This window comes from Aphelocoma coerulescens, chromosome 20 (assembly GCF_041296385.1).
Source record: "Aphelocoma coerulescens isolate FSJ_1873_10779 chromosome 20, UR_Acoe_1.0, whole genome shotgun sequence".
Classification (NCBI taxonomy): Eukaryota; Metazoa; Chordata; class Aves; order Passeriformes; family Corvidae; genus Aphelocoma; species Aphelocoma coerulescens.
In genome coordinates this window covers 9,440,645-9,468,458 of record NC_091033.1, presented here as the reverse complement: position 1 = coordinate 9,468,458, position 27,814 = coordinate 9,440,645, and the positions used below count along the sequence as shown (strand labels likewise).

The following is a 27,814-nucleotide window of genomic DNA, read 5'->3' as shown; positions in this document are numbered from 1 at the left end:
AAAAAGAAAAAAAAGGGGGGGGAGGAGAAGGGAAAATCACCCCAAAAAGGAAGGAACATTAACTGAGGGAGGGTAGCAATACACAATGGCTTTTGAATATTCCCAAATCTTTTTCTCATTCTCTCAAGTATTTAGCATTAGCCTCTTTTTAGTATTCAAAGGAACATGAAGGGGACTAGCAGGAATTAACCAAACTAAGGACATACCAGAAATCAAATAATAGATCATTCCCATGAGACTGAAAAGGAAGAATGTATTCAACATTGTAATTACAGCTGAAGGTTCCTGGGAAATACCAACCTGCTTAACTTCAGGTATCTGAGTATCTCCTGAGAAAGTGACAAGACCGACCACATTTTGTCAATAAAACACACTCTTGCCTAGTCACAAAATCAAGGCCAAAAAGGAGAAAAAAACCTTAATGTTTAAATTAATAACAAACCCCACTGAAAGGGATCCCAGCACATCACCTCACAAGGGGAGGAAATAACACAGTGAGAAAGGGCTGGTGTGGAAAATTCATCTCATCACATCCCCGAGGGCTCGCCACCCTTTTCCACACCATTCCTGGCTGGAAAGGTGCTGCAGGGATGTGAGGTCCATGCTTGGGAGCAGCAAAGCCGAGTGTTGAGCCGGCGCGGTGCTGCCAGCTGCTCCTGCTCCTCTGAGTCACTGCCCCGTTACCTTGGCGAGGCAGCCGCGAGTACCTCAGAGCAGCTCCAGCGCCAAGAGAACATCTTGTTTCCTGTTACTCCAGCGGCACAACTCTGATTCCAGATTCCCCCCCTGCTGCTAATTAATTAAATATAATCGGGAGCACGTTAGCAGTTGCAGAAGGGACTCGCCGGGTGGCACCCGCTGCCTCCAGCCCCCTCCACAGCATCCCTGTGGAACAGAGCTCTTCTTCCTCAGCATTTCAGGGCTGGTGTTCCCCCTCCTAACTTTTGCCCTGTTTCTGGAAGAAAGCACCAAAAAGAAGTCATTTGCATTAGGAAGGAATGTGTTTTGGGCTGATTTTGGACAGGAAGCTGTGCCAGGTGGGACCTCGTCCCTCTCCTTGATGCCTTGGGCTGCCACACTCTAGATGGAAGTTTCTGCAGCAGGACCTGATCCTCTGCCAAAAGGCATGAAACCCTCTGATTTCACCTTATGTGAAACATTACGTGGCCACAGCACTAATTATTTTTCACAGGGCTTTTGATGCTGCTGACTAACTTGCTGGATTCATTCCCTCTAACCTGTCACAGCTCTGGCTGAAAGGGCACAGGGCCCGTGCAGACCCGGGTGCCTCTTGCAAAGCCACCTCAGTGCACCACACAGGCAGTAAGTGTGTGGCAGGATGGTCTCATCCAGGACACCATGCTCAGGGATGCAAAAGAGAATGGAAATCTCTGTCAAATATGCCATAAAATCAGGCAGAGAGATTGTCCTTGACCAGCCCTGTTTCCGGGCCCTGTTTCCAGGGCTGGCACCAGAAAATGGGCTCTTATGTGAACAGATCTGTCAAAATCTGTGGGCGCCGTTCCCATCCCAGCCCTGCCTACTCCAAGTGGCATCATTTTGGTACCTGACTGCTTCAAAGGTGAAAACATATTCTCTCTAATTTGCTAAATTGTCTCCTGTGAGGAGTAAATTTGTCAATCTCATTCCCATCTTCTACCTCTTTAGTTTTGTACACTCAGTCCTTAACATGAAAAGAATTTTCCTTTATTTCTCCTCCAGGAAAGAAGGAATTGATCTTTTATTTGTGGCACTTTAAATTGGCATGTTGACTACAAAAATCCACTGCTCATCACATCAAAGGCTGATCCAATAGTGCCAATTACTCCAGTAATGGAGATCTTTACAGGGAAGGGTGGAAGGGACAGGTTCAAAATGGATGGGTCTTCTCACATGGAAGGAGGCAGAGGAAGAAGCAGAATTTGGGAAGACAGCACCACTTTAAATTAGGATATCTGCTGTGCATGGCAAGACAAAATGTGACACATTCCTCATCCAGTCTCTGGATGTGATTGAACCCACCTGTCCCCAGCTATGGAAGTGTGGTGCAGAGTCTGGTCCTCATTCCCCTGGTAAAAGAGAGAGCTGAGCTGATCCCAGCCTGGAATCCCTGTGGATTGACAGCCAGGACTCGTACAAGATGCTACTCATGTGTTTGCAACAAACACAGCATTCACTGGCAGCGAATGATTTTCTCTTCATCCTCCCCACTCTCCAGGTATTTCTCCAGGAAAATCCACTCTCTAGTGTGGACAAACCAGTAGAGATGGAAAGTTCTGTGTGCCCCAAAAAGCCATCAGCCTGTTCCTCCCACAGCTCTCCCACTCACAACCACCAGTTCTGCACAGAGCAGGCAGCAAACTGGTCACTACTGGCATTGCCTGTGGTCTGAACTGGAAGCTGTGGATCACCATCAAGCTTCAAGTGTTTTCTAGTGTGAGGTATTTTACACAGTCCCCTACAGATTCTGGTTCTTGGTCAGTCCCACAGTGGGTTTGGGGAATGTTTAGGTCAGCAGGGTCTCCCCAGGCTGCAGCTGGGGCTTGGGCCCCCCCCTCCAAACTACAGCACAGTAAAAAATATGTACTAAGGTCACAATGAAAAATACTGTGCTAAGCCTTCTTTAATGTCTCTCAACTCCTAATTCTGATTGTAAAATGCTGTTTAGGAAGATCAGACTGATCAAAGCAGGACATTTTTGCGGATTTTCGTAAAAAAGCTTTTTGGAGGTTTAAGACGGAGGGATTTTCACTGAAGTCATTATTCCTCTTACAATTTTTTAAGCATCCTGTTGTTTTGACTTTCCACTCTTATCTCCTGCCAACTCTTACCTGCCCAGAGCCAATTGTTTAGCTGACAGCTGCCATCTCCATGTGCCATTTGCTGAGCATCACCTGCATGAACCCTCAGGTGCTCAGTAAGGAACTCTCACTTCTTCATATTCTTTGCAGAACCAGGGAAGATCTTGGTTGCTCAGTTGGGCAGTGAGACAGTTTTCTATTCAAACCTCCTCTGTGTGGTATCACTGATGTATTTTTGACTCAGAGAAATCTGTTTATTGTCTGCTCTTAAAGAGCGAGCAGCTCCGTGAGCAACATCATGGCAGAGGAAACACAAACAGGCTGCTACTCAAACACCATTTCTGAGTGGATTGTGCTCTACTTTTCAGATGAGATTAAGAGCTCAATTACAGTAGAGAAAGAGCCTTTCATTAAATCACATATAGAACATAATAAGGACAAATTATAAAGCTCTTCAGAAGCAAATCTGTGTCAGACTGCTGGGTAAGGAGGCCCTTCAGGGGGAGCCTTCAGTGGTTTCTCCTGCCCTTCTGAAGAAATGAGTCCTACACACCTCATCTAACCACATTTTTGAGGAAAGCTCACAACCAGAGTCCTATGGGGTATCCCATTCTTTGAATGCCTCTCTTCCAGGGACAGAGATGAGCAGTATAAGCAACCATCCCCTCATGTTTGTAATGAGTGGGGCAAAGCCTCGGGTGAGTGCTGACGTGCAGTTTAGAAGTGCAATGGTTTGTTCTGCTAACACAAGAAAGGCCCAGAAGCTCAGTGTTTTCTCAGTCCCAGACTGGTAACAGGAGATCAGCTGGGCAGTTTAAGGAATTTTAAGGCCCAGCAGCTGAGGGATGAATCAACTACCTAAAGCCAGACACTGGACATAACTGTTTAATTCCAGCATTCCTGCCATGCTGTCCTGCCTGCAAAAGCCTCTGCCAAGAAATCTGCAGATAAGGAGGTGAAGAAAGAACAGATACAAGCCCCTCCTTACAGAGGAGAGAGCCCAAGGACCCTCAAGCCACAGAGATCCCTCCCTGAGAAGCCAGGCTGGCCAAACTTTCAAAATCAAAGCTCCTGCGTGCAAAGCCCAGGCACACGAACCACAGGCAGAAATACCCACTGGCCTCTGGATTTACAGGTGACTGTACACGTGTGAACCTGGAGCTGAGGGATTGGAAGCTTTTCCTTCCCCAGGAATTCAAAGCACTGCATGGCAGAGCTCAAAGGGGACAGCAGAGGGTTACGGGGCTGCCCAGAATCCTGCACCTGGGAAAGGGGAAGCCCAGGTTCAGTCACAGAGTTGTCACTGCTTGATTTTGTTCCGCTGTTATTCTGCTCTCCTGGAATCTATTATGGTTAATTAAAGGCAGTTAGCTAATTGGATTGTAAGCAAGTGCTGGTGAAAAGGAACCAAACGACTGTTCCCCTTTGAAATACCAGACAGGAGATTCATTAAAATTCCCTTTGAAAAGACATCCCAAAACCTCGTAATCTGTTGATGAAAACGATCCAGGAAAAGTCAAGGAAAAAGAACAGTGTTTTTCAGGAGGTTTCACAACTCAGGGATCTGCAACCCCCACCAAGAGTTAGGATTGAGGATTGTCATTCCCACACCAGGAAACCTTTCAAAGACTCAAAAACTTTCATTGAAAAGCAGTGCCAGAATGCACAAAGTTGAACAATGATCCATGAAGGCCTAATATTTCCATCAAGGCCAGGATGAGATGATTAGGAGAAGATGACTGGGGCTCTTCAAAAGCCAGACCTCAGAGCTGAGACAGGATTTAATCCTGATATCCTTCTAGTTATCCAGAAAAGGATCAAGACATGTGAGGGAGATAAGAAAGCCAGAGAGCTCAAAACAGCAGAGGGAGGAAGAGAAAATACAGCTGGATACTTCCTAATGCTCTTCTTTGGACTGACCTGATGTCTGGTGCAGTGAGCCACAGAAAACCTACTCAAAACATGGGTGGCAGAACTGAAAATGTTCACTGATGAGCAACAGAAATAATTAAGAGTGTATAGGAGTGAGCGTAGTCACGAGGACCTGGAGAAGAAAGACCCCCAAAAGGCCAGACATTGTGTAATATTGTGCATAATGAGGGTAAAATACATGTTGCTATTCATTATGCAGCAAAAGAATTATAGAATAGTTTGGGTTGGAAGGGATCTTTAAAGGTCATCTGGAATGACAGCCTATTCAAAGCAACAGAAAAACAATGTGTTAACTGCCAGGGAAAGCTGCATTGAAAGCAACCTAGGATTTGAGGCAAAACATCTTACCTTTGAACTAAAGATTTATTGATAACTAATGCTGTCTGCCACTGAGGGAAACACTAAACCAGAATCCCTCCACTCCAGTTTCCCCATGCTGTGCTATCAGACCTCTCCATGGTTCCCAGCTCCTGCAGAAGTTGGACTTTGTGATGTGACCCCAGCATGGCAGCAGCACCACCTCACAGAAGTGCATCACCACTTCTACAACATAAGGCAGCCCTTACCTGAACATCAAGCAACACTAAACTTGTCTGGAAAGCACTGGGTGCAGGATAATCAGGGACAGAAAAGGGAGATGCCTGTGGAGCAGAGGGCTGGTTTAAATTCTCATTAGGTTGTTAACAGCTGGTTTCATTAGTCTCCCTACAATCATAATTACTTAGTGGCTACTGCAGGGTGAAAAGCCATTTCAGTGTTTTAAAGTTCTCAGTGCTGCAAAGCTGTCAGTGAAATTATTTTTAAAGTGGCTTGTAAAATTTGTCCCTTCTCGAAGAACATGTCAGGCTGATAGACCAGGGTGTGAAATTTACTCCCCAATAAAAGGGAGTTTGAATGCAGTTTAATAGCACTTGAAATGTTCTGCTCTGAGAAACTGTCCCCAAAATCCAGGAGGACCTTTCTCCACTGGAGCTCTTAGAAATTTGTGGAAGCTGTAACTTTGGCATTAATTTTACAGGAGCATTTACAGCCCAAGGGTCAAGACCAAAGCCATAAATTCCTGCTCAAGCCCTGAGCTTTCTCAAACCAGAGGTAAACTTGTATCTAAAGGTCTGTCTGGAGCCTAGGACTACTAGATTTGCTCTAGTAGAATTCTGTTATAAAGCCTAGCTTTCAATGTAGGTAGACTTCTACCTTAGCTTAGTTAAATATTTCCACTAAACTGGCATAAATTATAATTTCCCCACTATAATTCATCATTTTTCCGCTCCTAATTTACTCTTCCTTCTTGCCCTAAGCACCATCCTTACTCATACATCAGGCTGATGGCTCCCATTAAATTTATTACTCTACAGACATATGTTGGATTAAAGTTTACCTGAATGAGAGCTTTATCCAGCTCCTGCCAGAGCTAATGGAAAGAGATTTCCGTTTACTCAAAGCCACTGTTATCTCAGAAAAAGGATCATGCTTAAATTAGAATAAAAGTTCTGCCAGAATCAGTATTCCTTTGTTTCCCCCAACCATTCACAAAAAGCCCTCAGTCACTTAAGAGCTTTTTAAATCACTTCTAGTATTCCCTACATGGCCAATTATTAAAAGAGCCCTGAACCTGCCGTGCAGTTAATGACCATCTCTGACATCTCTTTTACATGTATTTTCTTTCCACATTTCTGTCAGTGATAGCTAACCAGGTGCCCTCCCCCTTTTATCTCCTGTTTAATCCATTTACTCTCATCCTCCATGGCACAGCTCTCGATGTTTCTACAAGACCAGCCTGCACCAGCCACTATTTCACACCTCACCCATAAAATCCCAACCCCGGGCCTCTACACTCCCACCTCTTCATCTTCCCATCCACGGAGGAGAGTCAAGGTCAGCCAGATGCAAATGAGGTGTTTGAAGCCCAGGTGTGATGAGGAGGTGATTGCTTGATGAGCGCAGGAGGAGGAAAGGTCTTGGCTGTGCCTCGGTTTTTAAATCACCCTCAGTTGTGCAAGGAAAATTAAGGACAGCCGTGATGCTCCAGCTTCCCCATGGCATCGTTCCTGTCACAAAGTCAAAGACAGGCAGGTCACACATCTTCTCTGACTCCTGCTGGGATGAAAACACTGAAAAATAGAAAAAAATATTTATCTGGGACTTTCATGGTGTGAGCTCAGGATTCCCCACTCTCTTGCAAAGGGGGAATGTTCATCAGGCAAAGGATACAAGGAGGAGCCTCAAATTGTCCAAAATCCCAGTAAAAATATATTTGTCCTATGGAAACTGTGCCAAACCTGGTCACATTTCAGGCTCTTTGTACACCCATTTCCTGATGTGCATCTCACAGGGGGGCTGTTCCCACTGCTCCAGGGACCCAACACAAACCTTACAGCACCACACAAACACAGCCCGAGGAGCTGCTGCCACCCCTCCAAACCTCAGTACCTGCACCAGGCACCTCTGTGCTGATCTGAGCCCGCTTGCCCCCAAAACAAGGTGGTCAATTTATCCTTGAAAAGATTGAGAACAGCATTCTTATCTCTCAAAAAAACCCATAATTTCACAACTATAATCTCCACACTGAGACTTTATTCCCTTAAGTGTCCAAGGACATAGGCAGCAGCAGGGAAGGTGATGAAGTGAGTCAAGTTTAACCCAAGAGAGCTCTCAGCTCCTTGTGAAAGCTCAGACAAGCAGTAGAGAAAGAATTAATGCTCCCATAACTGGCATCTAACAGCCACAGGGCAAGTGAAAAGTTGGTTTTAGAGAATGAAAGAAATACAGAAAAAGCACTAAGTAATAAAAGGTGAGAAAAATCCGTCACTCCAACAGGTAAATGAAGGTAAACCACTTGAAGAAACAGAGGTAGATGGAGGGAAAAAACCTCACAATTTAGAGTGTCCATGACACCCAAAGCCAAAACAAGCCCAGGGGATCTGGAAAGAGCTAAGCACATGTGCTCCAAAAAACAGCAGAAATGAAGTGAGATCTCTGAAGGGAACAAAAGAAAGAGGCAGCCTAAAGAAAACAAAAAGTGCCTCCCCACTTTTCATCCCCTGCCCACAAAGCATTTTGGGATTTTTAATCTTGTCTCTTGTACTATGTGGTAGAAATCCAAAAATAAAGGTCAGGCGAAGCATGGTTTATTGGGAACAATCCTGCATAGCAGACAAGATATATCCTCTTGCAAATGATTCCATGCAGCACTCACATCTTTAATTGCTTCTTTTCCTCTTGCTGGGGAAGCAGAGCTGCTTTATTTACTCTAAGCAATATTTTCTCCCTCCTCCTTGGCAAAAAACAAGCTCCCATCTTGGCAATACTCCCCAAACTACCTAATGCTCATCACACCCATGCTAAGTAGAGTGGAGCAGGTTAATTTATCACTTATTATAATGATTAACTTGCCCAGCTGCTGGGTTCAAGAGCCCCAGAGTGCCTCAGGTTATACAGGATCACAGGAGGAAAAGCTCTGTTGAATTAAGCTGCTGCCACACTGGCCCTCTTTGCCTGTCAAACCCATTCAGCTGCTCTTGCACTGCCCTGTGAAAATCCCCCATAAAATACAAGTGAAAATCCCTCAGCACCTGTGATAAAGCACAGCTGGGTTCTGCTCAGGGCATTTCAAGCTACGTGAGGTATTTGCGACCTCCCCTTGCCAAGGCAACACTTCAGGAAAACCAAAATTTCTTTTCATGGACTCACAGGATGTGTTGGGTTGGAAGGGACCTTAAAGCTCATCTTGTTCCAACTCTCAGCACACTCAGGACATGTTCCACTAGACCACTTTGCTCCGAGCCCCATCCAACCTGGCCTTGAACATTTCCAAGGCTGAGACAACCACAGCTTCTCTAGAACCTGTTTTGTTCCTCCCAGATCTAAAATCATACAGGTTTGGCCTTTGCATTCAAACTTATCAGCCTCAGAGGTAGATTTCTATTAAATGTCTACATTTTTCTAGGAAAGGAATCCAGCAAACATTGTTTGCATCTGACTTTGCAAAAGTGAACATGAGCTGCTGCCCACTTTTCTTATTTTTCCCCATTTGGTGGAACATTTTCATTCTGTTGTTGTTTGGAGCAGTATTTTAATATACCTGGCTGAGGCTGCTTAAAATAGCACAGCAAGATACCGGGGTGTGAGGGGTGGAAAACTGAGCTCTTGCACATCTGGTGTTTCTATTGTTGGAAGTCTTAAATCCCACCTCTCTGGTGGGATGAAATAGGTGTCACTAATCCAATTTCTAAAGTATCATGCATCACGCTGATGCTATTTTAAGACTAAAAAAAAAAAAAAGCCAATTTAAACAAACCTCTGCTCCTTTCCATTTTCTCTGTTCCACAATTTATGACAGAAGACAGGAGAGAAAGATTGTTTTGGGAACAATGTTTTCAGGACTCTAAAAATAATATAAAAACTGCTCTGCCACACTCTCAGCTGTTACAGCCCCAAAAAAGCACTGGCTCTCTTTGCTCACAGAGTCACAACTGTGGTGGGATTTCTACCCCAGGTACCAACCTAGTGACCACACCATGGGACAGTCATTTCTTGTTCTTCTCCTGGGAATAGCTACAGCACTTCTGTGTTGCAAGGCAAACTTGAGCCTCTTTTAATGGCCCTTGAAACTGGACGTGTGAAATGAGGTACACAAAGCCAAAGGCCAGCTGAACCTGTGATCTCTGAATGGGTCTTCACATTCTTCCCAGGAAGATGAATGGGAATCACTCTTTTTCCAGGGAAGCTGCATCAGCTGGGAATTTGCTTTAGAAAATGTGCTTTCTGCTCCTCTCAGAGCCAAAATTCCTACACATTTCTTTTAAGTCCTGCTTAGATAAGGACCATGTTTAACTAAGTGACAGTGAAGCAAAATGACAATCCAGGAATAAATTTTCCTGTACACATTATCCTTCATCCACGTGGGTGGTTACTCCCTGGCACACAGGGGTGAGGAAGGAACCCAAATGCATCACTGTACATAAAGCCACACGTGTTGAGGGGTGAACAAATCTCAGAGATACTGGAAACCTCCTCTGAAGACCCAATTCAGGGAAAGCCTGAGCTGCTTTGTGTTTCTGGGGGTGAAGAAGTTCAGGATCTTCCACAGATGCTCCGAGGCAGTAGGATTGTGCCTGAATCTCGCTCTGGAAATGCAGTGGCTCAGCTGAGAGCTGTGGGAATGATTTACATTGTATCGAGAAGGGCCACAGTCCTGCAAGGGTCTTTCATCAGGAGCAAAGAGCTGCCTGGAGTGTGGGGATTGCTGGATCTGTACCACTGAGTGCTCATCCTTCACCTTAATGTGGAGCTACCCCCAAAGCCACCATGTATCACTTTTTATATTTCCCCTGTTGTGTATATTTTGGAGCAGCTGTTACATGTGGCTTTTTATGGTGATCCTGTGGGAAGCAGCCATTCGCCTGCTGTGATGTCCTCACAACTAATATGAACTCCTCATTCCTTTTGGTTTTATTTGGGGGTTTTTATCTGTTTGTTTGATTGGTTTGTGTGGGTTTGTTTGTTTGGGGTTTTGTCTTTTTTGGTTTGAGTTTTTTGTTTGCTTTTTTATAAATGACTGGTGAAGCTGGCACAGCCAAACTCAAGAAAATGTAAACCAGGTTCGACTTTCCAGAAATTACTTTTGACTGGGTTTAGCTGCGTCCCCCAGGCTCAGGATTATCAATATATTTGCAGGTTTTGCTCTGCGCCATCAGCCTGCTCAGACTCTGCTCGGTGTTTCACAAATGGAGAAGACAATGGATGCTGTGCCAAGCTTCCTTTCAAACAGCAAAACCTGGGTCAGCATGAGAGAAAAGAAGAAGAAAAAAAAAAGAAAATATTCATTAGTTACAACAGAGTCAGTGTCCCACCATCTGCCCCTCCACTCTTACTAATTGTGTATATTTAGAGACAAGCCTGGGTCTAAAGCTTCCATCTCTCAGTTCCTGGTGCTATTTGCTACCTTCCAGCTTTGATTTCTGCTGATCTAAGTCACTGCTGTCCATGTGGGGTTGAGAATGTTCAGCCTGGAGAACAGAAGGCCCTGGAGAGGCTTTGCTGTGGCCATGCAGGACTTGAAGGGTCCCATAGGACAGATGGGGACAGTGTTCAATAGGGCCAGTGGCAAGAGGAGAAGGGGGGATGGCTTTTAACTGCGGGAGGTTGATTTAGATTGGATCTAAGGAAGCTGCTTTTTCACACTGAGAGTGGTGAGGCACTGGCCCAGGCTGTGCACAGAGGATGTGAATGCCCCATCCCTGCAAACATCCAAGGCCAGGTGGGAACTCTGAGCAACATGGTCTGGTAGAAGATTGTTCAAGTTGGAACAAGATGATCTTTAGTGTCCCTTCCAAGCCAGACCACTCAGGGATTCCATCATTCTATGGTCCCCGTTGTCCACTCCACAGTGACCCTGGACTCCTGCGAATTGTGATGTCACGGTCTGCATTCCAACTGAAGCTCCCAGCGTCCAGCAAAGAGGACAACACAACCATTCGCCCTTGTGCCTACACAGCTGTCACACTGCTTGGCTCCTGCTCCGATACTCCCAAGAGTTTTGAAAGGTCTCTAGTGCCTGAATTTTGCCATTCATCCCTGCAAGATGCTCACATTCGTCCTGAGGAAGGTAAGGTGCCATTCCATGGAAATGGACACCACCTAACTGCCTCTGTGGGGATGCTGTGGGACAGGGATCCCACTCAGAGATTTTGCTACATATGCAGGTTTCCAGAGACGAAGAGAAAGAAATGGAGGTGGATATAAAGACTGATACAGAGGAGGACATGGAAGTAGAGGGAGAAGAGACTGGAGAGGAGGAGATGGAGGTGGATGTGAAGGAGGAGATGGAGGAGGAGATGGAGGTGGATGTGAAGGAGGAGATGGAGGAAGAGATGGAGGTGGATGTGAAGGAGGAGATGGAGGAAGAGATGGAGGTGGATGTGAAGGAGGAAATGGACGAAGAGATGGAGGTGGATGTGAAGGAAGAGATGGAGGAAGAAATGGAAGTGGATGTGAAGGAAGAGATGGAGGAAGAGATGGAGGTGGAAATGGAAGAGTACATTGAGTACATGGACGTTGATGGAAAAGACGAGGAGGAGGACATGGTCCTGGGATGAAGACGGACTCCAGCAGTAGGAGAGGTATGTGCTCCCCACAGGCAGAGTGGGTCCCCTGCTGCCAGGCTGGGGCTGGGCTGGGTGCCCCGCTGAGGGACACGGTGCCCCGTGTGCTGGATTCTGGCAGCACAAGCACCATCCCCACCCTGTCCTGCGCTTGCTTTGGGTCACACAAGCCCCATCCCAGTGCCTGGGGCCCGACCCCCAGTCCCAGCCAGGCTCAGCACTGGTGGTAGAGTCCCACTCTGCCAGTGTGTCCCAGGCTGGGGGCACATGGAACAGCCCTCTGTGCCTGACTGGAATGACTATGTCACTTGCTTTTCTTCCAGGACTGATGGAGATCCAGGACAGAGATGGCACCCTTCTGTATATACGTTTTAGGGATTCTTTTTATCTTCTGTAAATAGATTTAACATATTTTTGATAGAGATATTCTTGTAAATACGTTCTATAGATCGTTGTTGTTACAAAGGTTCTTACAATATCAATATGTTCTGTAGTTCGTTTTTGTTGCTGCTCTTGTATAAATAAAGTATCTTTGTTTTTCACACCTCAGTTCTCTTTGCATTTTCTTTGGGTACAGGCCTCCATAGACCAAGACTTCCTTTGGAAACCCCCTGTGTCACCAGACTCTGGTACAAGCATAACACCAATTGATCCTCGTAGTTAAAGGCGTGACATTAATTGGCACAAATTTGTGCCTTGGACTTTCTAGCACAGTAAATGTCAGTGCTCATAATCCCCAATTCATAATGAAAGCTTTCAGTCTCCTCACCTGCCACAGACATGTATTGCCGAGATTTGCTTCTGGGTTATGACTGATTTTTATAAATTGTTTCAGGACTCTGATGTTGTTCCTGGATAAGGTACAGAGATGAAATTTCAGAGCCAAATTAGCTCAGCACAGCTCATGCAACACGCAGAATTTCCAGACCCAGACATTCAGGCCATGCAAACTGATACTTTTTCATCCGTGTGCAAAGACCATTATTAGGACGTCACCAATGTACCATACACATCTCAGAGCTGTGCCTTCTGTCCAGCCCTCCCAAGTCACTTCACAGACTTCACTCCAAGCAGTTCCTGATAGAGTTCAGGAGCACATGGGATTTAATCCTGGATTTCTTCATCTCCTCCTGAGCTGTCTCCAGACACAGTGTGTGGGCACTGTCTGACAGCAGCAGCATTAACGTGTCACCTCCCTGACACTGAGGTTCATGTCACAACTTTTCATCAAAAGCAGCAAACAAATGATTCCCACTGGGTCCCACACAGCTCCATGGGGACTTTTTGTGTGGCTGCAGCTCCAGCACCAGCCCTGGTGCTCAAGAATTTCTGGAGGAGATACACAGAGGGAACCAGCCTTTCACAGAGAAAAACATCAGTTTGCGTGGCCCAAATCCCCACAACCCTGCAGACTGTGGTAACCCGGACTCTGCATTTACACTTTGGCCTCTGTGCCTTATTTTCCCCCTCACTAAAGTTCCCCCAGCTCCCCTCGTGCTCAGATTCCCAATATAATTAAAAGCAGCATTGGGAGCAGGGATAGATGTTGGGAACTGTCCCAAGGCGCAACAAAATTTCTCTTCTCAGGCCTTACAATTCCAGCTGAGGAGGGAGGAAAAGCCTGCATGAGAGAGGTGTGAAATCAAAGCTGTAATCAAGCTTGGGTATAATGAGAGAAGCTGAAGAGATTTTCAATGTTCAGAACACAAGATTAGCAGCTCCAGGCACAGGAGGAGCACGATATTTTCCCCCTGTAACAACTCTGCGATGCAAATTGCATCTCCAATCCTTCTCCCCAGCTCCGGGACCTGTTCAGCTGCTGACGTGGTGCTGAATTTTTAAAGCAAAGTGGAAGCTGGGCAGAGAGGTGGTTTTTTATTTACAGCTTGGAAGCACCAGTCAGAGCAAAGAGAGGCAGAGCCCGGCCCGGGGGTGCAGCACAGCCGCACGACACATGCCTGAAACACCAAGAAATTAAAGAATTTGCCACTTGTTTTTCTCCCACAGGAGATACAGAAGGTGTTTTATGGAATCCCCGCCTCGTTCGGGCTGCATCAGCATGCAGGAGAGCACTAGGATGAAGGTTACATCACCTTCTGCTGCTGCTTCTATCTCCTGACTCAAATCTTTCCAAAATCTGTCACTATTGGGTCTTCCCAAAGATTTACTCAGTCCTTGCAGTGCTGAGGAGCATGAAGGGAGATAAAGGCACTTGCAGAGATCAGAGATGCAATTGCTGCCAAAAGTGTGTTTCACTGCCCAGGTTAGTGCCCCTAAAACCATCAAAATCTGCCCCTTTGACAGCACCAAGCCAACAGCAGAACATCAGGGCCTGCAAATGGTTGGAAATGCCATTTTTAAATATTTCTCTTACGGTCTCCCATTTCATGGTGCCATTGCAGGAGTTTATCCCATCACTCAGCAGCTCCAGCAAATCTTGGCAATCAGCTTCAGATGGATTTTTAGTGCTGAGCAAATAAAAGGCAATTTTACTTTGTCTCCAGTGAATGAAATTTCACCTAAATCAGACGAACTCTGTGTTCTGAGGCTGGCCAAGCACTAACCACTGCCAGGTCACTGAGCCTGGATGTCAAACTGCCCTAATATTAGAAAGTTAAATTTATTTTGGTTTATGTACAAAATTATTCTGTCTCAAAAGAATCTGGATCCATATAATTGCATTTCCAAACACTAAACTCAGACCAGCCACAAAGACCACAAGAGACAGGAAAAGAAATAAAAATAGAGATTTCTAAGGAGATGGAAATTGAATGCTGAGTTTTTCCCATTATCGAAAGTTTCATAAATTATCACCTGCCAGCTCCTTTCCTTCACTTGTGTGGCCACAACTGAATACACTCACAGATAAGGAAATGTTTGTCCTGTGGAAAACTGGGGCTAGAAGTAGAAAAAGGCTCAGATATCTGAGTTAAAAGACAACATAATGAAAAGAGCTGCCTCATAATAGCAAGATATGATGGACAGCAGGAATGGCTGAAGCCAGCAGAGTTAAGTCCATGAGCTATTCATGCTACAAAGCTTTCTGACAAAACCTCCAATGACCCAAAAGGAACATTTTGTCTGGCAGAGCTGATAGGAGCCCTGTGCATTTAATTCTGTCATTGACAGCAAATGGAGATTGGCTTGGAGCTCCTTTGGTCCACTACTACTTCTTTTTTTGCACCCAGAAAATATAATTACATCTACTCTTTGGGAAGAAATGACTGCTTTGAGTGGCTCAAGGCAAAGAGTTTCTTCCCCTACCCACTCATAATCAGTCACCAAGGGAAATATTTTCTCAAAAGATCTCTTCAAAATTCTGGAGTTACTTTTAACATAAATAACTTGGTTGTTTTGCTCAAAATGAGAAGGGAATTGAATCTGGCTCCCTCAGCTTTAACATAAGTGTTTCTTCCCAGTTCTTCACAAAGAGGAACAAAACACTTTGTTGCAGCAAACTGAAGGGAGGGAGAAGTTTCTTTCCCCCTGAGCTGCACAATTGAGGAAAATTTTGTTGCCAAGAGGCAACAAAACCCAACCAATTTCCAGTTCTTTTAGTTCAAGGGAAAAGCTCTGAGGATCATATCTGTGGGAGACACAGAGTGGGAGGAGCAGGGGATCTGCTGGCGGTTTTTGGGGTGGGGGACAGATTAAAGGAACTTTCAAGTAAAACCCATGAGAGCCCAAGACTCCATCCCTCAGAGGAGAAACTTGATTTGACTCAAATGTCATTCAAATCCAAAAAAGGTTGAGGCATTTCCCCAAGATCTGCTGAGCCACCAGGTACAACCCAAATCACTTTGTGGGACCAGGGCAGCAGGTCCCTGGCGTGGGGCAGGGATGCTCCCTTGGGAAGCTGCCTGCATCGCCCATGGGACTGGCAAGATCTACTTCCAATGCCCCCAACATCCAAAAAGCTCCACATTAAAAGCCTCTAAATTGGGATTTCACTTCTCCTTCTGTCTGTTGTCACTAGGCAGCTGCTCCACTTCAACACCCTTCTGATGGGTACAAATTTTCTCCTGATTTCCAGCCTAAACAGGGAGTTATTTCCATTCATTCTTCTGCAAGTACTGTGATTTGGTACCTGATTTGCTCTTCCTATCTGGGTGTGTGTTTGTGCACACAAAGGGCCAAAGCCAAGAGCATTTCCTTGTTTAAATTATGTAATTTCTCATTATTTCCTTCCCATATAGCTGCATGGATTTGGTGCTGACTCAACACTCAGAATCCTGACAGCCCAAAGTCCAATTTTCACACAGACTTCTCCAAGCTTTGGACCAAGCCTGCAAAGAAGGAAATACAACAAAGAAATTCCAAACACAGGCCCTAATAAAAGTAATGAAATGCCACATGCCTGTGTTTGCTGCAGGGAAGAATCAGCTTCCCTGTTTAGTGTTGCTTATTAAATCATTACAAACAATTAAAGCAGAGGGGAGGAAGACAGCGCTATCGTTTCCAGCTCCCCAGTCCTCCTCTGCCCCCAGCATGAATTTCATAAAGCACAAATCTCCCAGCAGAAATCCCTCAGCAATTGGTTTTCTACTCGTGAAATACAGCAGGCAGACACCCTGGCTTTCCTGGCCAGAAAAGGGGAATTTGCCTCGATGTTCTTCCCAGGCATGCAGCTGTGATGACAAATCCCCCTCGCTGGCCTGCCAGGAGATTCCTGAAGGGACATGTTCCTGTGTGGTGACAACCCTCTGGAGATGCACAGAGAGCTTTGTGTCACTGTAAGGGACAAAAGCAGATCCCTACTTCAGGCTCCATCTTTGCTCACAAGCAGTTTCTAGCAGAAAATTCGCAATGATTGCATTTCTGCACAACGGGTAATTTCAAGCACATTTTCTCTTGAGCTCTTCCGCCTTCCACAAAAGCAGCATTCCTGGGATGGCTTTGGAGACAAGCAAATAGCTCCATCACAAACAGGAGCACCAGGAAACATAGCAACACCTAATAGCCAAGACCATCCAAACCCACTTATCAGCCCATCCCCACATCTCCTGGACTCGCTTGAATGCTCAGGAGAGCCGGCAAAAACCAGCTGTTTTCTAAGAAACGGCTGTGCAATCAAAAGGGAAATGACAGGAGCAAGCAGCCCAACACAAGCCCCTCTGGCAGAGGAAGGAGCAGGAGAGATCCAGCCCTTACTGACCGTGTGCAGCTCAAGCGATGCTCGCTCACTGTTTGGGTTGCTTTTGTTGCTTTTACGTTAACAACGCACCAAACACACCACAGTTGCTTTCCCTCCCTGCAGCCACATGAAAAAATTCTCACCTCTTTCTCCCTGAAATAATTTTTCCCTTATACAACTGTCAAAACAGGGTTTGTTCTCATGCTGGAAATAAGTCCACAAACTCTTCCACCAGTTTCAATTTGGACAACAACACTACAAACACCCCATTACTCAGGTGCCCCAGGGCAGCAAGGAAGGGAAAAACTGAAAACAGAGGTGGGAGCATCAACCATGGGTAACAGCATTATATTCTGCCTCTCTTATGGATGCTTTTCTTCCCAGTCCAGAAAATTCCCTGTGCTTTGTAGGGATGTAGAAGGCTGCTGCCTGCCCCACACAATGAGGAGCAAACCAAGCAGGAATGCTGCAGAACACCTCTGTTCCTATGATATTATTCTGCTGAACCCATAAAAGAATGGACACTGCCAACTCCTGACTGCAGAGGAAGGAGTTTGTCACATTCTCCCTGTAAATTAGGGTTTATAAGAGATGGAGAATTGATTGCCAAGTAACCTGCAGAGACACAAAACTACTCTGCAGTTTTCTAGGACTCGCTGAGCAGCACAAAAAGGTTATTGATGGAGTTAGGGAGTGTTTCTGCACAGGATATGCTCCTGCACCTCCTGACATGCCAGGCGGGGAAAGAATTGACTTAACATTTGGAAGAAGAAAGCAATCCTTATTATTAAAAAAAAAAAAAAAATAGAAAATCAACTTCATGGCAAGGAGCCTCAGTAAGAGTTTGCAGAATTTGGTGAAAACAGGTCATTTACAAGGAAATAATCTTCCTCTGCCTTCAAGTGGAGTTGTGAAGCAGGTACAGATGGAGATGTCTCAGAGCCTGAGTGTGCTCCTTATCGATAAAATGACACTGATATTACCAAGTATTAGAAGTGAAAAACTTCAGTGATAACTCAGGCCTCAAACATAAACATCTTCTCCCACTCAGTCAGCATTTGTCTGAAATCACTTCCTTTGGCAAGAGGCCCTGCATGGCCTGGAGAGTTCTGCACTTCAGAAATTATTCCATGTGGAAAACACAGAAGTATAATTTTATTTCCCTGCTTTTTCTGCTTCTCCTCCACAAGCATCCAGAACTTCTTTATGGTGTGGTTATCTATAATTACATCTGCACCAATAGGATGTCTGATGGGGACCTTATTTACCCAGCATGCTGTGAAAGCCCCAGTCAAAGACCTGACAGCTTCAATCCCCAGGGAATTAAATTTGGGGCCTTTGTTTTGGGGCTCAGATTAGATTTTAAGGAGAGAAGAGCCAGGTGCTCCTGACTGTTGCTGCTCTTTTGGCTGTTTCTGGGGCCCACACTGAATCCAATTCCTCCCTCACTAGCTCAGACATCCCCACTATGGCCATGACCATGGGGTGTGGATGAGCAGAGAGCACCAGCCATAAACCCCAACTTGCAGTAATCCCTTCCCTTTTATCTTTTGCTTTTTAAATTATTTTTATAAGTTTTATAGCACACCATTTCCTACCAAATTCACCTCGATTATCCAACCTACATTTTTCTCCATCACACTGACATAACCAACAAGGCTCATGCTCTTAGAACTGAATTTTCACGAGCACATACATGGGCACAAGAATTACAAGGACCTATTTAAGTAGGTCACGCTGGTATTAATTGCAAAACAGAGCTGTAATAAATGATTGCAGTCCAAAGCCAGAATCAAGTTTCACTAAGAACCAGGCCTTCTGCTTTTGCCTTTTTTCCTTACAATAATTGATGGTATCACAAACCTTGTACTCCACAATGTTTGCTGGCCTAAGGAGCGTGGAGAAAGGTGCTGCCTCTGTAGAATTACACTGGAAAATGTTGTGCCAGAAGACAGATTTAATCTGTTTTGTTGGTTTGGGGTTTTTTTTACAATGAACATTGTACAAAATATTAGACCATTTCTCTAAAACATGATATTAAGGTGAAGATGAGTCATTTCACTGTCATAACACAAGAGGGAGGGGAAACCAGAGTGAATAAAGCAGCAAATTCATTCAGCAGCAAATTGCACTCCATAGCCCTCTGCTGATGAGGCTTTTAGGCCAGAGGAGCTCTGCTACTTAAGCAGACAAGGCAACACATTAAGCTGTTGCTTGGAGATATTGGAATATATTGCACAGAGCCTGCTCCCTGGCGAGCACCCCCAAAGGGCTCCGGGCTGTTTTTCCAAGACTGCATTATAGCCCTCTTGCTGTTTGTAAAGGCCCAAAGCTTTTCCAAGCAGGTCAAGCAATGACAGAAAGGGTGACCTTTCAGAAGTGACAGTTCAGATGGCATTAAAAAAGTCAAAGTGACAACTCATCTCACTTGGATGTGGCAGATACCAAAGGCTCTTAGCAGCTGTGTTACAACCAGCTTGGTAGCAACTAAATAATGTATATTCCTGCCAGGAATGCCAACGGATCACAGCACTGCAGGGCACCCTCATCTGCCAGCAGCACAGGAAGGACAGGGATCCAGGGAAGAGCTGATTCCTACCTGCCGACTCACACCCACTTTAGGCAAAAAACATCCTTTTATTTCGGTTTTGCTCCCATCCTTTCAAACTAGGATTCCTCCTTATGTCTTAATCTTCAGCTGTGCTTGTGCACACTCCGTGCACATCTGGCAAAGGCAACCAGCAGGAAACAGAACCCATGGTCAAGAGAACTCCAAAAGGAAGCAATTAGCTGTACCCCGGAGTACTGCAGCTCCAGGTCCCATTGATGCCTTGAAGATTTTTGCCTTTTCTTTTATACCCCTGTTATACCTTTTTACACCTTCTGTATTCCTAGTGCTTTTTGCCTACATTCTTGGACTTGTTTGTTAAGCTAAGAGAATAAACATTTTAGAAGCTTTGTAGCTGGGGATCAGCGTGCCCCAGACCCCAAGGTCCTCTCCAGAACACATTCTGTAAACCAAGATAGAACCATCCAGGGGAAGGTTCCTTGGGGAGGGGGGCTCACTTGAGCCTCCCATTGGGGAATCTTTGATAGATCTGCTAATTAGTAACACCTATAATGTTATACCCGAGGTTGGGGGGGAGGTGGACACATAGACTCGGCGGGGTGCATCTTGATGCACATGACCTGGACATGTACACCTAAGGATACTTAAAATAAACACCAAGGTAAAATCCCTTTTCCCCTTCTAACCGTGTTTGACTCTTGATTTTAAGACCAGGAAAAGGCATCACCATCACATCCAGTGCTTTGTCCTCACAGGCACAGGTCCCACAGGCAGGTAACACAAAAGCTGTCACTCACGTGGGCTGATGGAAGAAGTCTGAGATAGGGAAGCACAAAAGTTCCAAGTCCAGGAGACTGATCCATAGATTGATGCAGCTTCTCCTGCTTCCAGAGGGTTAAGGAGGGTAAGGCAGCAGCATCTCTGGCACAGTCAGAGCTGTGGGACAGTTTTTGTCCGCTCCTCATGGCAACACTGACACAAGGGAAGCCCCAGGCCGCTGCCCTGAGCCCCACACAGAGGCAATAAGCAGCATGGAAAAAGGGCACAGTCCACTTCCAGAAACCTCCCTCTTCCAAAGGGCTCTGCTTTGAACAGACTGAGCTGGCTCGGTGCAACAAACCAACCAAAGTACACACTCACTTCCAGCCCTGGAGAAAAGCAGGAAAAAATTCTGGAGAATAAAAGCATCCTGGAATGGAAGGAGATTTTAATTTGTCTCTGGAACAAAGCTGCTTAAAGCCAGACTGGAGCGGGGTGGGAGAGGAAATGAGGGTGTTTAAAGCAGCATTCTGTCTGCACTCTAAATTCTCACAGATATCTATTAATTGCAGCAAGACTGGCACCATGTCCTTGCTCCCACTGCCATGAGTGCTCTACCAGAGCTCTCTTAATTAACACATCTGACAGCACAGCTCCTGCTGGGAGCCAGGCAGCTTCTTGCAATGCCACTCACCCTCCATGGCTGGGTGCCACCTCTGGGTGGCCCTAGCCAGTGCCACGGGGCTGGGGGAGGTGTGGTAGAAGAGCCAGGGTCTCCAAGAGGTGCTGGGAATGAGGACTGACCCATTGCAGGAGTCTCCCAACCTCTTTCCCGGCTTGCAGGGAGCAAACAGCGCCAGCCACCAACTCCCGGTGCTAGAGCTTTTATTGCCCATCACAGCTGCTCTGAGGAAATTGCTAACACGGCGTTTGTGTCGGCTGCTCCCCTGCAGAGACAGACGGGGCAGTTACCGATATGCACTTTCCCTGACAAAACCAGGCTGTTTATAGACTCATTACTCTGATTTTCCTTAAATCACTTCCCGTACCCCTTTGCCTTCACTGCAGTTTTCGGGTGGGCAGGATGTGTCACCAGCTCCTGGATCCATAACAATTATCACCATTCGAAGGCACTTTCTTCGCCCACAATTCACCAGTTTACCAATTGAGACATTTGCCCTACACTCACCCCTCAGAAAAAATCATCACCTGCAGCCTTTGCCTGGTTCCCTGGGGTGTCCCACAAGCACCATCACCTGTCTAAGGCAGCCTGGCTCAGTATGGCTGGGAAGGTTTTGGGGGGAAGCAGGAGGACATGTCCCAACTCGTGGGTGAATGTTACCCTACAAGGAGCCTGACCAGGCACACTTGCCTTGCCAGAAGCAATTACAGCCCATTTGACATAATCAGTTCTGGATATTTTAGCAGGTCCCGTTGTGATAGGACAAGGAGGAATGGCTTTAAACAAAAGAAGGGCAGATTTAAATTCGATACAAGAAAGAGGTTTTTTTACAATGAGAATGGTGAGGCACTGCCACAGGTTGCCCAGAGAGGTGGTAGATGCCCCATCCCTGGGAACGTTCAAGGTCAGGTTGGATGGTTCCGTTCTGAGCAATCTGATCTAGTTGACAATGTCCCTGCTCATTGCAGGGGGGCTGGACTAGATGACCTTTAAAGGTCCTTTCCAACCCAAACTACTCCTTGATTGTATTATTAACCTGCAATGCTTTTGAAAAGCCTGAACGCTTTATACAGATAAATCACCTTAATAACCAGCAACTGCAAGACAGCCAGCCAAGAACATTTTGTTTTGGTAAACAGGGTATTGATTGTATATCTGTGTCCTTGAGATGAACTTGACTCCTTGACAGCAGCAGGAGCCCAACAAAACATTTTGTCCATAACTCCAAAATGGTGGATGGCCTTTGTCTGGAGGCAGCAGCACATCAGCTTTATGAAGGCAATAAAGCACCGCTGATTTAGCATTGCCAGGAATTTCCCCCTCCCTAAAACGCTGCCTTTTCTTTGTTTGCACAGTTGACCCAAGCTGCACAGTGTGAATGTGAGCTTCAAGAGGCAAAGTCCATCTCCATGGTGTGGCTTTGCCAGGAATGAAACTTTTGTCCCTGTTGCACTGTGCTGGTGATGGAGCTGTTGGCACAAGAGTAGGTCCGAGCAGCTCCGAGGGAAGACACAGCTCGTGTGCTTTATAGCAGCATCTTCAAACCAGTGCTTGATTTTCAGGGCTTTGTGGCACTGTAACATTTATAATCAAGGGGTGCTCAGCCAGAGAAGACAAGATGAATAAAACATTCTCTCAGCCTTCCCTCCAAGCACTCCCCATCACACCAATATCCATGGATCTGTTTCCTCTGTGCACAGCCTCTGGCCCTGATTGGACCCAGAGACACACAGAGGAAATATTTTCTCTGTCAGTAGAAAGGTTCCTGCTACAAAGCAATTTCCTACATGAATTTAGATCTGTTGGCAATTGTTCTCCCCAAAGCAAACAAGTTTTATTGGAGAACCAGGCAAGGAGCTCAGAAAGCAGGTGCCAGTAATTTGTTTGGGGCATATAAGAAGCAAAAGCCCCTCTACCCACACCAGGCAATGAGATTTAATTAGTCTCCATCTCATCTCTGACAGGTTATTTTAATCAAGCACATCCTAACCAAGGCACGAAGAGCATGTTCACTACGGATAATGAGGAGTAAGGCACAAGGAAGAGGGCAAAGCACAAGGGAACATCATCAGCACTGCAGCCCCCCCCCCCCCAGCTCCCAGCCCCAGACCACAGTCCTTAAAACACACAGCACCTGGGCACATGACCCCTGGCCACAGCAGCATGATGCCAATTCCAAGAAAATATAGTTTGGGAAGAGAAAGTATGGATTTCAAGCTGTCCTAGAGACCAGAGATATACTTTATGCTGAAAAGCAGAAAGCCTCAAAGGATTGTGGATGAAAATTACTTTCAAATCCATTTGTCCCAGGGAGCAGTGACAGACCAGCAGATGTAACATCACGTTCTCCTAAATTTCTCTGCCTCCCTGCATGTTCTTCTCTGAAAAAGACAACAGCAATTCCTGGAAACTGCCTCCCCTCTGCAGATCCATCAATACCTTGCTTCGTTTACAACTCCTTGCAAACCACACCAGCTGTCCCAAAACAGGCAAGAGGAAAGCTCCGGGAGTGTTTCATCTGAAGAAGCATCATCCATATCATTCCTATGCAATATAACTGGACAATAGCATTCCTGTTTAATTTTCCATAAGCCCAGTGTCTGGTTAGATTTTGGCCAATATATAGAAAATATCTGGAAGAGTTGTACATTGGGCATAAAAAAATCCCATCTGCTGAAAAGTCAGTTATAGCCATGGCCTTAAAAAGTGCAGGGAAATGTTTTACTCCCACCCAGCTACTGGTGCACAATAATCTTGCCAGAAGGATATAAAAAGGAACAAAGTTAAACAGAGTTCTTGGCTACATGGCTCAGATCTACAAGCTGGCCCTCCTGGTTAAATGCACACAGTCAGGCAAGGCACTCGTGGATGCCTGTGTTTTCCCTTGCCTTGTCTTGAAACAAAGGTCAGGCCACATTTAAAACACTAGAGGAGAGTCAAAAGATTCTTGATTTCCTTTTTCTTCTTTTTCCAGGGACATGCTGGTAAAGTGATCCAACATTCTTGCTGGGTTTGCTCTATAACCTGGGGTGCATTTCCGACAAGTTTCACGGGACTCCTGCACCTCCTGATGCACATCTGAAGGATTTCATTGAATTTCCAAAGCTGGATCAGAGACCCAGCTGGAGAAACCCGGCCAAACTGCCCCAGAGCAGCCAAAAACAGCGCAGATCTGGCAAGGTACGTCTGTTTATTTTGCGCGCTGTAATGTTGCTCACCCTCCTCCCACTCCCTTTGTTAAAACCAACCACTATTCCCTATTGAAGCAGTTTAATCCCCCGCTTCCCACCGTTTCCTGCATCCCTCATTCAGCCAGTCCGGGGTGCTGCCTGTGTCCCTCGACATCTCCCTCATTCCTGAAGAGAACATCCACCGTATTTACTATTTCAGTAACCCTGCAGAGAGAAAAACCTTTGTTTCCCCCCCTTCCCTGGTCTGAGCAAGTGCTAATTGCTCAGACATGCAACGCGCACACACACAGAAGCATCATGTTGATCTGGTTGCAAATCCCGGTACGTCAGCAACCCAGAGACCCTCCTCCAACTCGGATTAGAGGGAAGAGGCTCACCAGTGCAAGCAGCAGGTGCTGGAGGAGGCAGCGGAGCCGCTTCCCAGGTAAGGGACACTTCAGCCCTCCATCCCCAATGCCGGCAGTCCCACTCACTTTATTGCAACAAAATGCAAGAGAAGTGGGGTGCTTCTCTTTGCAGAGCCTGGGGACCAGTTGCCAAACCTTTGATCTTTCACAGTGGGGGTAGGGGTCGGTTGTTTGTTCATTCCCTGTGGAGGAATTCTTGGAAGTATGGGTCAGGCAATAGTGATGGATGTGGCAAATGCTACAGATGGGATGATTCTTGCTGTGCCTCTAAAGTGGATTTGCTTTCAGGGTACTTTTTTCTCTCTTCCCTGATTAATCCTGAACTTCTGAGATTTACAGGTTTGTCTGTCCATCTCTGCCAGGTTTGGGGTGCTGCCAGTTGTTTGTACTGGGGACGGTCTTCACAGTGAATAAGTTCAGAGCCCACCCTTGCTTACAAGTGTACTTTGATTGCGGGATAAATCCCTTTAACCCTTTGTTTCAGAAATACTCCCTGAACTATCTTTCCCCCTCCTTCTTTTGCTAGGGGACCCTGGGAGTGGGGAGTAGCAGTGTCACAAACTTCTTCATTGTTTGTGAAATCCCAGTCCATGAAGAGCCTGAACTCCGACACAAAGGCAAGCGCTAATTAACCACTGGAACGCTTCTGCTCCGGCACGGAAAGCGAACACTGTGCCAGTGAAACAGCAGCCATCCCTCAGGTCCTCCAAGGCTGTGAACAGCCAGCCAGGCACGAAACTCCCCCTTCTGCCTCCTTGTTCCTGCCAGCCCCAGGAGAACTCTCACTGCAGACAGCTGAACCGGAGCCACTCAACTCCCCCAGCAAATAAAAGCCAAAGCTCACCAGAATGCTTTCAGAAAGAAGAGCTCCTTGACTTATTTAGAGAGTCATAATTCTCTTGTTTCCATGGTTCATGGAGCCTTATGTCTTCCAAACATATTTTTCCTGCCTCATCACTCCAAAATCTAACTTCTCCAACAGAGCAGAGAAGTAAGTTAGGTGGTCCATGCAGCCTCACAAGTCACCTTTGAAAATAAGCTGCATCTAAATGAGGTAACAGCTGCTTCTCACAGGAGGGGAAAAAACACCCAACCAAACAGAAAAGCTCTCACTTCTGGGCTAGCAAAGCTTTCAGTGGCATCTGAGGGTGGTCTGTGATCAACAGGCATGGGAAACAGCTCCTTTTGGGATGATCTGAACAGCTCCTGCAGCAATGCAGGCAACAGCTGCTACCTGGAAAACAGCATGAGGTTCAACTTCACCCTCCAAGAGCAGGCAGCTGATTTCTACGTTGTCCTGCCCGTGATCTACTCAGTGATCTGTGCTGTGGGGCTCACAGGCAACACTGCTGTCATCTATGTGATCCTCAAGGCCCCCAAGATGAAGACTGTGACCAATATGTTCATCCTGAACCTCGCTATAGCCGATGACTTGTTCACCCTTGTCTTGCCCATGAATATTGCCGAGCACCTCCTCCGCTACTGGCCCTTTGGAGAAATCCTCTGCAAGGTCATCTTGTCCATAGACCACTACAACATCTTCTCCAGCATTTATTTCCTGACAGTGATGAGCATAGACAGGTACCTGGTGGTACTGGCTACAGTCAGGTCCAAGAGGATGCCCCATCGCACGTACCGAGCAGCCAGGATTGTCAGCCTGTGCATCTGGATGCTGGTCACCATCATAGTCCTCCCTTTCATCATCTTTGCCAATGTCTACACCGACGACCTGGAGATCAAGAGTTGTGGTCTCAATTTCCCCAAGCCTGAGAGGTTTTGGTTCAAAGCCAGCAGGATCTACACCCTCATCCTTGGCTTTGCCATTCCGGTATCCACCATCTGCATCCTCTACACCATGATGCTCTACAAGCTGAGGAACATGCACTTGAACTCCAATGCCAGAGCCCTGGACAAAGCCAAGAAGAAAGTCACCATTATGGTCTTCATAGTCCTGGCTGTGTTCCTCTTCTGTTGGACTCCCTTCCACTTGGCCACCATCGTGGCTTTGACCACTGACCTACCCCAGACCTCCATGGTCATTGGAATATCCTACTTCATCACCAGCCTAAGCTATGCCAATTCATGCTTGAATCCTTTCTTGTACGCTTTCCTGGATGACAGTTTTCGGAAAAGTTTCCGGAAGTTGCTGGAATGCAGAACTTCTTGAACAGGGGGTTGGGGATGGCAGGTCCCTGCCCTCCCAGGGCTTTTCAGGGGCAACTTTGCAGACTGGAGGGGCAGCCAATGAATGTACAATGTCCTTTCTTTGGTTTACATGTAATGTGTGGCCCGTTTATAATCCTCATCAGCCACAGGGTTTGTCCTGCCCACTTGCAACTCTTGTATTTCCCCTCTTTGCTCCTACCAGCTTCTCAGAGTTGCGTTTCCATACCCTCATTGTTAATTGCACACTCTGAATTATTGACATTTCCTTTGCAGGGGTGTACTTCTGCCGCAGAGTGGTCCTCTGTTGCCATCTGCTGTACAGCACGGGCAGCCTGGAGACCAATTTCCAGATGAGTGCAAAGCTCAGTTCTTCATCACTGTGTTAATAGGGAGGATTGTTTAATGGAGCAGAGCTAATGAGCACTTTCAATGAAATATCAATAAAACAGACAGAAGATGAGTATTTGGGAGAGAAGAGAAACTATTTTCGTGTCCATGTATGTTCCTGTGTGTTTTGCATTCTTTTGATTTTGAAGGATGTCTATCTTCCAACCCACCACAAATTTCCTCTTTTCTTACTTGTTAAATTTAGACCAAAAGGAAGATTTGAGCCTCAGAAATAGAGTTAAACAACACACCATACAAATACTATGACAACTGTGGGAATTTGTGTTAGAAATTATTTTGAACTGAACTGTTCCTGTTAAGTATCAAATACATATTTATTTAAGAGTGAGTAATGAAATAAATCTCATGGGGGAAAAAAGAGACTGGTCCTTCTTTCACAAGAGAAAATTTATGCTACTTTTGCCATTTCTTTGCTATATATGTTGCATTTTGCCTATTATAAAATAAATGACGATAGGTTTGTAACAAAATTGAGGTGTTTGGTAAGCCACAAGAAAAACTCCAGTGAGCACTGCAGATAAAATTTCCTTCTTTCACAGATAAATAGTCAAAATACTTGGACATAACCAGGACTTGAATGGGAGAGTCTGGAGATCAGAAACTCCATATTGAAAGCTTGAAAACCTCACTCTCACACCCTTTAGCCCTGCAAGGTTTATGTG

The 27,814-nt window shown here is 45.9% G+C and overlaps 1 protein-coding gene and 1 long non-coding RNA gene across 5 annotated transcripts; one reads left to right on the top strand and one right to left on the bottom strand.

Moving 5' to 3' along the window:
* Window positions 1-447: 447 nt before the first annotated feature.
* On the bottom strand, window positions 448-20,417 carry LOC138121074 (uncharacterized). Of its 4 annotated transcripts, none has more exons than XR_011156072.1 (4): window positions 20,337-20,417; window positions 6,575-6,781; window positions 5,300-5,374; window positions 448-955 (listed from the first exon to the last, which is right to left on the bottom strand). It is a non-coding gene; the product is annotated as an uncharacterized lncRNA (long non-coding RNA). The 4 variants fall into 4 exon arrangements; XR_011156070.1 differs by lacking the exon at window positions 20,337-20,417 and adding an exon at window positions 7,930-8,166 and having other exon boundaries at window positions 6,575-6,827; XR_011156069.1 differs by lacking the exon at window positions 20,337-20,417 and adding an exon at window positions 7,930-8,165.
* A 3,419-nt stretch (window positions 20,418-23,836) lies between these two features.
* LOC138120905 (neuropeptides B/W receptor type 2-like) lies at window positions 23,837-27,539 on the top strand. Its single transcript, XM_069034008.1, has 2 exons — window positions 23,837-24,595; window positions 25,105-27,539. The coding sequence occupies exon 2, from the start codon at window positions 25,747-25,749 to the stop codon at window positions 26,743-26,745; it is 999 nt and encodes a 332-aa protein (XP_068890109.1). The 5' UTR covers window positions 23,837-24,595; window positions 25,105-25,746; the 3' UTR covers window positions 26,746-27,539.
* Window positions 27,540-27,814: the final 275 nt, after the last annotated feature.

Excerpts from the sequence above, each read along its gene's own strand:
- LOC138120905 (XM_069034008.1), top strand. The coding sequence starts at position 25,747 with ATGGGAAACAGCTCCTTTTGGGATGATCTGAACAGCTCCTGCAGCAAT.